The sequence below is a fragment of the Equus caballus genome, chromosome 12 (assembly GCF_041296265.1).
Source record: "Equus caballus isolate H_3958 breed thoroughbred chromosome 12, TB-T2T, whole genome shotgun sequence".
NCBI lineage: Eukaryota > Metazoa > Chordata > Mammalia > Perissodactyla > Equidae > Equus > Equus caballus.
In genome coordinates this window covers 44,432,413-44,443,517 of record NC_091695.1, presented here as the reverse complement: position 1 = coordinate 44,443,517, position 11,105 = coordinate 44,432,413, and the positions used below count along the sequence as shown (strand labels likewise).

The window sequence follows — 11,105 nt, the reverse complement described above, 5'->3', positions numbered from 1 at the left end:
CAGGTCCGACCCGGAGGAAGTGCCGCCCCGCTGCAGGGACGCCCGGGCCGCGCCAGTGCTCCGGCGGGTCGGGCCATGGAGGCGGAGCCGCCGCTCTACCCGGTGGCGGGCGGCGCGGGGGCGCAGGGCGATGAGGACCGGCTCGGGGTCCCCGATGGGCCCGCGGCCCCGGTGAGCGGGGACGGAGACGGAGCGGGGGCGTGGGCCCCGGGCGGGCCGGGCTCTCGGGGCGGGCCGGGCTCTCGGGGCGGGCCGGGGTGGGTGCGGGGCCCGGGACGCCGGGCCGGGTCCGAGCGCCGTGCATGCCCCGCAGCTGGACGAGCTGGTGGGCGCCTACCCCAACTACAACGAGGAGGAGGAGGAGCGGCGCTACTACCGCCGCAAGCGCCTGGGCGTCCTCACCAACGTGCTGGCCGCCAGCACGGGCGGCACGCTCACCTACGGCGTCTACCTGGGTACGGGCGCGCGCGCGGAGGGGAGTGCGGGGAGGAGGTGAGGGGGAAGGAGAGAGGAGGGAGGAGGAGGAGGAGTAGGGGGAGGAGGGGAAGGAGGAGGAGTAGGGGGAGGAGGGGGGGAGGAGGGGGCAGGGGTCTGTCTGCACCCCCGGCCCGGCGCGGGAGCACGGCCCGCCTGGCCCTGGCGCTTGCGCCCGAGGCTGCCTTACCCCGCCCGCCTCCCCTCCCAGACATGGTCAGGGAAAGAGAAACCTCCGGGGCCGTCGGCCTCGCTTCCTCTTTCACTTCCCAGTCTGCTGCCCTCGCAGCTGCAGCTGCGCCCCGCCCCCCCCCCCCCCCCCCCACGCAGGGGGTCAAACTGGCAGAGTCCCCATGTCCCCGCCAGAGTCTTCGTGCGTGTGTGGACAGGGCGCCCTAGGCGGGTCTGCTGCCCTGAGAATCCGGAGCGCTGGGGTCCAAGAGCCCGGCGGAGCCAGACAGTGGGGGGTCTGGACTCCAGTCGCCGACGCTGCCACCGTTGGCAGGGCGCTTGGCCCAGCCCAGGCTTCCCTCTCTGTCCTTGTGAGCGTTGGAATCGGGGATCCCTTTGGTGACTGGAGCTCCCTTTGAGGCTTGCCCTCCAGCCTCTGCTCATTCCCCCCGACCCCCCAGCCAGGCCGCCCCCTCCATGCCTGCCCCTTGTCCCCAGGCCTCCTGCAGATGCAGCTGATTCTGCACTATGATGAGACCTACCGCGAGGTGAAGTACGGAAACATGGGGCTGCCTGACATCGACAGCAAGATGCTGATAGGCATCAACGTGACCCCTATCGCGGCCCTACTCTACACACCTGTGCTCATCAGGTGCGACGCTGCCGTCCCCATAAGGGCTGGGCTGTCTGCCTGATCTTGAAGGGGTACAAAAGCTGTTAGACCATGGGGCCTTTAGCTGCCCCCGTGTTCCTGGGAGACAGGGAGGTAGGGAGAGGCCCTGCCCCGGGGGGCGGGGGTGGAGGGAGGCGGGGTGCCGGGTAGAGGGTGAAACCTGGGTTTGGGGAAGGAATCAAGAGCTTTGCCCCAGAGCACATGGGGTTTCAAGTAACATGAATTCACTCAGGCTCCTTCCCTCAGCTTGCCCGTGCCCCATGTGGCATTACCCTCATGCCCTCCTTGGTGGCCTGGAGCCACAGTACCCTGCTGGGGTCAGGGCTGTGATGTTTCTGGAGAGAATCTGATCAGCCAGCAAGGCCCAGGTGCCCGCTCCTGCTCAGTCAGCTGTGGCTGCTGCTGAGGGACATTTCTCACTGAAAAAGCCATGGCTGGGCAGGTGCCCCAGGGGGTCCACTCTGGACCTGAGCCTTGGAGGCATCTGGTCCAGCCTCCCACACGAGACAAAAATTCCCTCCACAAGCACCCTCCCACCAGGCCACAGGTCTGTGCTCAGATGGGACCCTGAGATCAGTGGACAAATTGGATGGGTTTCAGTTCCCCCGTTTTTAAGAAAACCAAAACTCCTTTATTACAACTGCATGAAGAGCATTAGAATCATAATTGAAATCAGAAAAAAGGAAAGCGCCCCCAAGCCTTCCAGTAAATTGGCTAGCATCATTCTCCGACTGATAGGCATGGATGACATTTACGTCCCTGTCACCACTGTGTGCACACACATGCGCATAATGGTCTCTTTTGCTTTCTTTTCACTGCACACATCTTGGCCCACTCCGGTCTTCACAGTGAGAATTTTGTGATGGGAGCATCTTCTGCAGAGATGGGGACGTCCAACTGTGTCTCAGAGTTGGACATGGTGGCCCCCTCTCCTTTTTTGCGTGTTTACTTTGTGCTTATAGCTGTCTCCTTCTTAGGAAAAAAAATATTTCCTAGGATATTCTCAGCACTGCCCTTACTAGGTCAGAGGCATATAAAGGCTTTATGGCTCTTGCAACCTATCATTGTTAATAACAACAGCTAACTCTTATTGTCTTTCCTGTGTGCTGGGCACTTTGTTACCTGGTTCCTTACACCCCACTGCAGGGGCTCTAATCTTAGACACGGAGAAACCAGGAGCTTAAACAGCTGGCCAAGGCCCACAGGCAGCACCAGGCCGACTGAAGGTTTGAACTCAGGCGGAGTGACTCCAAACTGCCATGCTAAACCCCTCCTCAAACTACCAGGCTGGTTTTCCAAAATGCTCTGTCAATCTGCATGTCCACGAGCTGTGGGTTTTTTATTTTTGCTGAGGAAGATTCATCCTGAGCTAACATCTGTTGCCAATCTTCCTCTTTTTGCTTGAGGAAGATTGTTGCTGAGCTAACATCTGTGTCAGCCTTCCTCTATTTTGTATGTGGGACACCGTCTCAGCATGGCTTGATGAGCAGCGTGTAGGTCTGTGCCCGGATCCAAACCTGTGAACCCCAGGTGGCCCAAGCAGAGTGCAAAAACGTAACCACTATGCCACTGGGCCAGCCCTTGTGTGTTAGTTTTTAAACCACAGCCTCACCAGCAACGAGTGCTAGTATTTTTCACTTTTTGCTCTTTTATTCCATCAAGACGTACCGTGCATTTTTTTGTGCCTGCTCCCAAATAGAGGAGAGGGGGCTGCCTATCTGGTTATTATGTGGCAAATAAGGAGAAGAAAAGGACCAGGGCCCTGTAAGAGTAGAGAAAGTAATTGTATCAGAAAACCAGGGTCATTTCACTTTGAGTTTCCTAGAAACCAAAAGGAGCTGATCATGGGCACAAATACTCAAAAAAAAAACCCCAGATATCTCAGTAGTGGTTTTTAGCCTAACCAGCCTCTGTGCTCTCAATGGGCCTTGTCCTGTTGCTTATCAACACTCTTTGAACACCGTGTGATATTTTCCCATGGCCAGCAAGGCTGTTGTCCTAGGAGCCAGTGAAGAGGAAACTTCCAGACTGACCACAGTGAGCTGCAAGAGCAACTTGCAGGGAGGAGGGGACGCCAGGCTGCCGGCTCTGCCACTGGCCGCCATGGCATTCTCTTTCTCTCTTTGCTCCTGGGTTTCCATGACCCGGCTTGGGTCAGTCCCTTGGGTGTGTGCCTGGGCTCTGCAGTCAAAGCACAGAAGCTCCGGTGGAGAAGGGGGGTTGGTGAGTCAGCCCAGGACATGAATGAGGACTGGGTGGGCCCGTGGACCACTGACTCGTGACACCTGCTCCCCTGCTTTATCTCTTTCCACCCTTGCGGTGGCCACAGGAGGCTCTTGGTGTGGGCTCTGTGCCCACATTACAGCCGTGAAAACTGAGGTGCATGGACACGGTGGCTTGCCTGAGACCACCAGCAAGTCCGTATCTGTGGGACCTAGATTTGTGGCTGCTCTGGTTTCCGGCCGCGGCAGTCCAGGTAGGCCCATGGTACGAGCGGCCCTCTCACTGCCCACAGGTTCTTTGGCACCAAGTGGATGATGTTCCTGGCTGTGGGCATCTACGCCCTCTTTGTCTCCACCAACTACTGGGAGCGCTACTACACGCTCGTGCCCTCCGCTGTGGCCCTGGGCATGGCCATCGTGCCTCTTTGGGCCTCCATGGGCAACTACATCACCAGGTGAGCCTGGTGGCAGCAGGGCGGGAGGCTGGAGGCCCGGCAGAGCCTCCCCTGCATTGCCAACCTTGGCTGGGGGACCTTGGGCCAGCCCCTCCCCCCTCTGGGCCTCAGTTTCCCCATCTGTGAGACACCGGCTGGTCAGCCCCTAGCTCTGGGTGCAGGAAGTGCAGGCGTCTGGCAGAGGTCGGGCTGGGAAGAGCCTTCTCCTTTATGGTCCAGGATGGCCCAGAAGTACTACGAGTACTCCCACTATAAGGAGCGGGATGAGCAGGGTCCTCAGCAGCGGCCGCCAAGGGGCTCTCATGCGCCCTATCTCCTGGTCTTCCAAGCCATCTTCTATAGCTTCTTCCACGTGAGTGCCACATATGGGGCCACTCGGGGCGGGGGGGTTCCAGGCCCAGAACCCACACATTGGAGCCCATCCCACAGTCTTTTCAGCCCTCTAGTCCCACTGCCCTTTCTTGAGCCAACCCCTACTTGCTTACCTCTGGCAATTGAGACCTCGTCCCACCCCTGTCCACAGTGCTGACCGGGAGGAGGTCCTCTTGTAGTGGGCACGCCCCCACTACTACCGGGCTGCCCCCAGAGGTGAGAGGGCTCCTGTCCCCGCGAGGCTGTGCCCAGACCCCTCCCAGGTCACGCCTGGGCCCCCTGCCTGGTTCCGTGCCCTGAGCCTGGCCCATGCTGCCCTCCTGCCCACAGCTGAGCTTTGCCTGCGCCCAGCTGCCCATGATCTACTTCCTGAACCACTACCTGTATGACCTGAACCACACGCTGTTCAACGTGCACAGCTGCGGTTAGTTCTCACGGGGGTGGGGTCCCCAAGGCCTGCTCACATCGCCCACGGAGTCTCCCAGCAGACACTGAGCCCAGAGAGGATGCCCTCATTCACAGCGTTCAGGGCTGAGACCCAGGTGTCTACGGCTCTGCTGGGCAAGGCACAGGGCCCTGTAGGAGTATGTGGTTAGGCCATCTGACCCAGCTGGGGTTGCGGGGCAGGGTGCCTTAGGGAAGGCTGCCTGGGGGTGGTGCCACCTGGGCTGAGGCTGCCTGTGGAATCTCAGGGCCAAGGACACCCTCAGAGTTCAAATCAGTGCAGGTGAGTGTATGGAGGTAGGAAGTGGACTGGCGCCGCCACGCCCCCCAGGGCCATAGCGCAGGAAGTGGGGGGGAGGAGCCCCAGTGGCCCTCACCTTCAAACTGTTGCCCAAAGGAACCCTGCCTTTGCACGCGCGCCCTCGCCCGCCCCCTCTAACCCTCCCCTTCCACCAGCCCGCCCTGCTGCATTTCTTCCTGGCTGAGTTGACGGTGTGTCCTATTCCTTGCCTCACGAGGCCCCTCACCCGCCCCTTCTCAGGTACCAACAGCCAGGGCATCCTCAGCGGCTTCAACAAGACGGTCCTGCGGACGCTACCGCGGAGCCGAAACCTCATTGTGGTGGAAAGCGTGCTCATGGCGATGGCCTTCCTGGCCATGCTGCTGGTGCGGCCGGGGACGGGGTGGGGGCAGCCAGGTTCTGGGGACCGAGGCAGGGAGAAAGGGGCGCGGTTTGGGCGCGTGGCTGGCTGCCTGGAGGCGTGGTCTGAGCCGGGAGCCAGGGCTGAGTCCTGGGGAGGGAGTCTGAGCCTAGGAGCCGGGCTTGAGGCTCGGAGGCGTGGCTGATGCTTGTGGACTGAGACTGGAGTTGGAATCCCAGAGCCAGGGAGAGGGCGACCAGGCCTGGTGCGGGTCGAGCTGGAGACAGGGTCCCAGAGGATTGACTGTGACCTGTGAGGGGGCTGGGAGCCGACAGTGGGGTCTAGAGTCGGGAGGTGTGGCTCCAACCCGGGGTGGGGCGGGTACCGGGAGGCAGAACTGAGGCGTTGGGGGCGTGTCTAGGGCGTGGCTTAGCGCTGGGGGCGGAGCTTGGAGGTCCGTGCTGGGTTTAGGGGCGGGGCTGAGGCTTGGGGGCGGGGCCTGCGCCTGGCTGCCCGCCCCGTCACTGTGCACCCCGCAGGTGCTGGGCCTGTGTGGCGCCGCGTACCGGCCCACGGAGGAGATCGACCTGCGCAGCGTGGGCTGGGGCAACATCTTCCAGCTGCCCTTCAAGCACGTGCGCGACTTCCGCCTGCGCCACCTCGTGCCGTTCTTTATCTACAGCGGCTTCGAGGTGCTCTTTGCCTGCACTGGGCTCGCCCTTGTAAGTACAGCCTGTGTAGGGCTGCCAGGAAAAATAGAGGACGTCTGGTTAAATTTGGATTTCAGATAAACAACGACTAAGTTTGGAATACATGTATACGTATGTACAAGGGTGTCCCAAATAGTCCCTCCCTCTTCCTTCTTTTGCCCCTCTACCTTGGGCAAGTTACTTTACCTCTCTGAGCCTCAGTTTCCTCATCTGTTGAGTTCGGTGACAATGCTCACTCTCATAGGCATTCTGCAGTTGTGGTGGAATAACGCCCGTAAAGCATTTGGTTCCATGCAGGGTACAACCTTGGTGTCTGGGGACACTGTCCAAGCTTTTTCCCATTGTCCCCGAGGAACCTGCCCGCCAGCCTCAGAGGGAGTTAGCCCCGAGGTGGCCCAGAGAGGGCAGGGTGTGGCCCAAAGTGAGACCACAGGTGGCGAGGGCCAGAGCCTGGACCAGCTGACCTCCAGTGCTCCCTCCTGTCCCACAGGGCTATGGCGTGTGCTCCGTGGGGCTGGAGCGCCTGGCGTACCTCCTCGTAGCCTACAGCCTGGGCGCCTCAGCCTCCTCTGTCCTGGGCCTGCTGGGGCTGTGGCTGCCGCGCTCGGTACCCCTGGTGGCGGGGGCCGGACTGCACCTGCTGCTCACTCTCGGCCTCTTCTTCTGGGCCCCCAAGCCTCGGGTCCTGCAACACACTTGGATTCTCTATGCAGCAGCTGCCCTGTGGGGTGTGGGCAGTGCCCTCAACAAGACCGGGCTCAGCAGTGAGTGGGGCACTGGGACGGCTGGGCAGGGGACCCTGTGGCTGCCTTGGGTGGTTGGGGGCGAGCACAGAAATCCCAGGACAGATATGGGGTCCTGGGGACACACTGGAGGTCTGCCATGGGGTCCTGTGGACATGGTGGAGGTAGGTGGGGATTCCTGTGGATGCTCCAGAGCTGGAAGGAAGGCCCGTGGACACTAGGGACAAATGGGGACAGCTTTGGACACCCTGGGGACAGGGATGGGAGTTGCATGCCTTGGACAGACTGTGGACATCCCAGGGTGGGTGTCCTGTGCACACTGGGGGGTCAGTGTGAGATCTTGTGGCCACATGGAGTGGGTGCGGGACCCTGGCCACCCCTTAGGGATAGTGTGAATAAACACATTGGGGTACCTCATTTTCATACCAGAGGACAGGGCCCACTTTGGCATCATTTTCATGAGTCTGTGCCTTAGGGAGCCTGGGAAACACGGGTGGCCCTGTCCCCACCCCGGGGCGTAGGTGCAGATATGGCCTTTTTTTTTTTGAGGAAGATTAGCCCTGAGCTAATATCTGCCACCAATCCTCCTCTTTTTGCTGAGGAAGTCTGGCCCTGAGCTAACACCGTGCCCCTCTTCCTCTACTTTATATGTGGGACGCCTACCACAGCATGGGGTGCCAAGCGGTGCCATGTCCACACCCGGGATCCTAACCGGCGAACCCTGGGCCACCGAAGCAGAACGTGTGAACTTAACTGCTGCGCCACCAGGCAGGCCGAGATATGCCCTTTTTATGGAGAGGAGCTGGGAGCAGGCGTGAAGCCCCAGCACTGGTCTGCAGAGTAGCAGATTCCAGGCCCCAAGTCTGGGCTGCTGGGGTGTGGGGCCCCGTTTGCAGAAAGGAGGAGGTGGGACAGAGTTCAGCTGTGTGATGCTCTGCCCGAAGGTGGGCCTGTGTCAGTGACAACGCAGCTGGTGCACACAGGCACAGCTATTTGGGTCTTCCATCTCGGCATCCATTCTGCTGGGCCGGTGCTGTTAACAGTTTTGAACATCAGCCCTGGGGGTATGGCGTGGTGGATGTCGTGCCTGCTGCGGGCAGGGCAGGGGCTGGCTCAGGTGACCCCTGCACCCACCATCCCAGAGTCAGCCACCTGTGTCTGACGTAGGGGATGGAGCCCCACGTGCTGGACCACATTGTCTTGGCCGTTTTGCTCAGGGCAACAGGCTCCAGGCAGCGTCCAGCCTGGGTACCTCGGGCCCATGATATGACTGGACGGGCCTGGGCCTGGCGTCCCCTTCTGCCCAGCTCTGCTTCCTGCCTTCACCTTGGGGACCTCGTGTGCTCCGTGTCCCCTCATAGCAGCCCTGTGGGGTACGGTCACACTGCAGAGCCTCAGGATGGGGTGTTAATGCTCTGAGTGCTGGCCAGGGTCCGCTCTGCCGGGCGCTGTGTGGACTTTGTCACCAGAAAACCTCACATCACAACATCATACGTGTCATCTCATTTTACACATGGGGAAGTGGCTCTGGGAGTTCACTTATCCTGGGCCAGCCACAGAGGCAACATTTGAATCCACACCTCTGTGCCAACTCTCTCCACCTTACTTATAGTCCCGAGAGTAGAATTTGAGTCTCCTGGCTCCCTGTCCGGTGCTTTCTGCCCACCCCAGGGAGGACTCTTCGGGAAACAGATTCCCCCTCCCCACTTCAGCTTTGATCACAGACAGCTTGGTGCTGTAAGCAGGTTCCCTCCCTTAGCACCAGGCGAGGAGGAGACACAGCCCCGCAGGCGGGAACCCCGCGCCTGGGTTCCGGGAGAGGACAAGACGTGACTGCACATAGAGCTTTCCGCTTTCGAGGCCACACGTGTACCCCAGAGCGAGGCCCACCTGCATCTTGGCTTGGGGCTCACCTGCTCCTGCTGCTGCTCAGCTCCTGGGGCGGTGTCATACCCAGGGTGTTCGCTGGGTGCGGGGTCAGTGGGGGGGGGGGGGGCAGCCAGGACCCGTTTACAGTGGCTCCCTGGCGCTCCAGGGTCCAGGGCTTGGACAGGTGGGTCAGCCACCCTGGGCCCTTGGTGACACCACTCTCCTTCCTGCCCTGCCCCGCCTGCCCACAGCACTCCTGGGAATCCTGTATGAGGACAAAGAGAGACAAGACTTCATCTTCACCATCTACCATTGGTGGCAGGCCGTGGCCATCTTCACTGTGTACCTGGGCTCCAGCCTGCCCATGAAGGTGAGGCCGGGCCGGGTGGAGGAGAGTTTCTGGGGCATCAGGCACCCCCCACACCACGCCCCAGGCCACAGATACTTTCTGAGTGCCCGCCTCACAGCCCCTGAAGGCCACCACACCCCTAAGGCCGGGCCTTGGGCCAAGCCCACTGGGTGGCCCCAAACCCAGCACTCAGTGCCTCACTCCCGCCGGCCTCGGTTTACCTATCTGAAGAGGTTCACAGCTTGCTCTTTCCTTTCGCACATCCCAGCTGCCTTGTGGGTAGCTTGGTAGCCTGTTCACCAGATGTTGGGCTCTGAGCTGGATGCTGAGGGTCTATTTCCCCTTGGTGAGCTCAGGGAGCAGGGTCCTTGTGCTCTGCTGCCCCCCACTGGTGGGTCAGTTGAGCAGGTCCCGACTGACATTTAAAAAATTAAATCGAATAGGACATAGGGAGTATGCATGCGAATATGTGTGTATGTACTGAGTTATGATGTCAAGTTGTTTCTGACTGTGAGCTCCAGTCAAAACGACTGAGAGGCATTATTTATGGTCCCCTCGGGTAAGGGACAGAGTAATCTAAGTCCGGGGGAAGGAGGGCCACGCCTGACGAGGCGCATATCAACATCTCCCATCTGCCCATGAGGCAAAGAGACGATCATTAGAGTTAGGGAAACTGAGGCCCTAAGAAGGAGGGTGACTGGAAGGGGCAGAGCTGGGGTTTGAGCCTTGTGGGCAGGAGGGTGCCCAGGAAGGGGGGTGGCGTGGGCGGCTCCTGGGAGGAGGGAAGGACCGCAGAGAAGACGCTGCGGGGTGGGAGAGTGCCCTGGGTGGGCGGTGGGGGTGCCCGCGAGTCCCCAGCATCCCTCCCTGTGCGCCCAGGCTAAGCTGTCGGTGCTGCTGGTGACGCTGGTGGCGGCCGCGGCCTCGTACCTGTGGATGGAGCAGAAGCTGCGGCGGGGCGTGGTCCCGCGCCAGCCCCGCATCCCGCGGCCCCAGCACAAGGTGCGCGGCTACCGCTACCTGGAGGAGGAGAACTCAGACGAGAGCGACGCGGAGAACGAGCGCGGCGGCGGCCGGGGGGACGGCGTGGAGGAGGAGGCGCCGCCCGCGGGGCCACGGCCCGGCCCCGAGCCGGCCGGCCTCAGCCGCCGGCCGTGCCCCTACGAACAGGCGCTGGGGGGCGACGGGCCGGAGGAGCTGTGAGCGCCCAGCTGCTCCCGGCCTCAGTTTCTCCGTGGCTCGGGTCGGGGACCCCTCCGACTCCTGCGCAATCTTCAGGAGGGACCCTGTGCGCGTCCCCCGACATCTCCCCATGTTAGGGAGGGCCCTCCCGGAGCCCGGGGCCACCAGGAGCTTGGCTTCCGTCCCGCAGCCCCCTCCTAAGCGGGGTGGGGCCTGGAGACCCCTGGGCCAAGCCTAGGGTTCCAGCGACGGCACAGCCGACCTCTCCCCACCCCAGGGGGCGCTCCCTACGACGACGCTTTCCCCGGGCCCCCCGCCCCCCGCACGTGCCGCGGCCGCGAGCAGGGCCGGGGTCCTCCTGCCGCACCCCTCCCCCGAGTCCCGCCCCGGCTCGGCCACAGCCCTGGCCGAACAGGTCGCGCGCTTTGCACATCCGATCCCTATGGTCTGCCACGAAGCGCGACTTTTTATGGAAAATGAGCAATAAAGAGATTTTGTATTTTCCTACCTGGGAAGTCTCAGCCGTGCCGGGGTGGAGGGTGCCCAGGGTGTAGGCCAGCGGACCTGGCCGCTGGGGCACTCACCGGGGGCCTTGACCCTCCCTCGGGGTAAGGGCCCCTAAGCCCCGCCCACCTGGCTGTCCGCCTTCCTGGAAGCCCCGCCCCTCTCCACGCCCGCCTGGTTTGCCAGTTCCACCGCGCCCGTCCAGGAGAAAGAAGCGCCTGGAGTGGCCTGCAGGGACCTCAGCGAGAGTGTGAGGGGGCCGCCAGTCCCTCGTGGGTCTAGAGGACACGACAGAC

The 11,105-nt window shown here is 61.7% G+C and overlaps 1 protein-coding gene across 3 annotated transcripts; it reads left to right on the top strand.

Annotated features, from left to right (window-relative positions):
- On the top strand, window positions 1-10,814 carry UNC93B1 (unc-93 homolog B1, TLR signaling regulator). 3 transcript variants are annotated; one of them, XM_023654584.2, is made up of 11 exons: window positions 1-171; window positions 314-455; window positions 1,144-1,297; window positions 3,834-3,995; window positions 4,215-4,347; window positions 4,698-4,791; window positions 5,353-5,477; window positions 5,992-6,174; window positions 6,653-6,926; window positions 9,026-9,144; window positions 10,003-10,814. In XM_023654584.2, the coding sequence occupies exons 1-11, from the start codon at window positions 76-78 to the stop codon at window positions 10,324-10,326; spliced, it is 1,806 nt and encodes a 601-aa protein (XP_023510352.2). In that variant the 5' UTR covers window positions 1-75; the 3' UTR covers window positions 10,327-10,814. The 3 variants fall into 3 exon arrangements, with proteins under 3 accessions (XP_023510352.2, XP_070086219.1, XP_023510353.2); XM_070230118.1 differs by lacking the exons at window positions 9,026-9,144; window positions 10,003-10,814 and adding an exon at window positions 7,574-7,884 and having other exon boundaries at window positions 11-171; XM_023654585.2 differs by lacking the exon at window positions 314-455 and having other exon boundaries at window positions 36-171.
- Window positions 10,815-11,105: the final 291 nt, after the last annotated feature.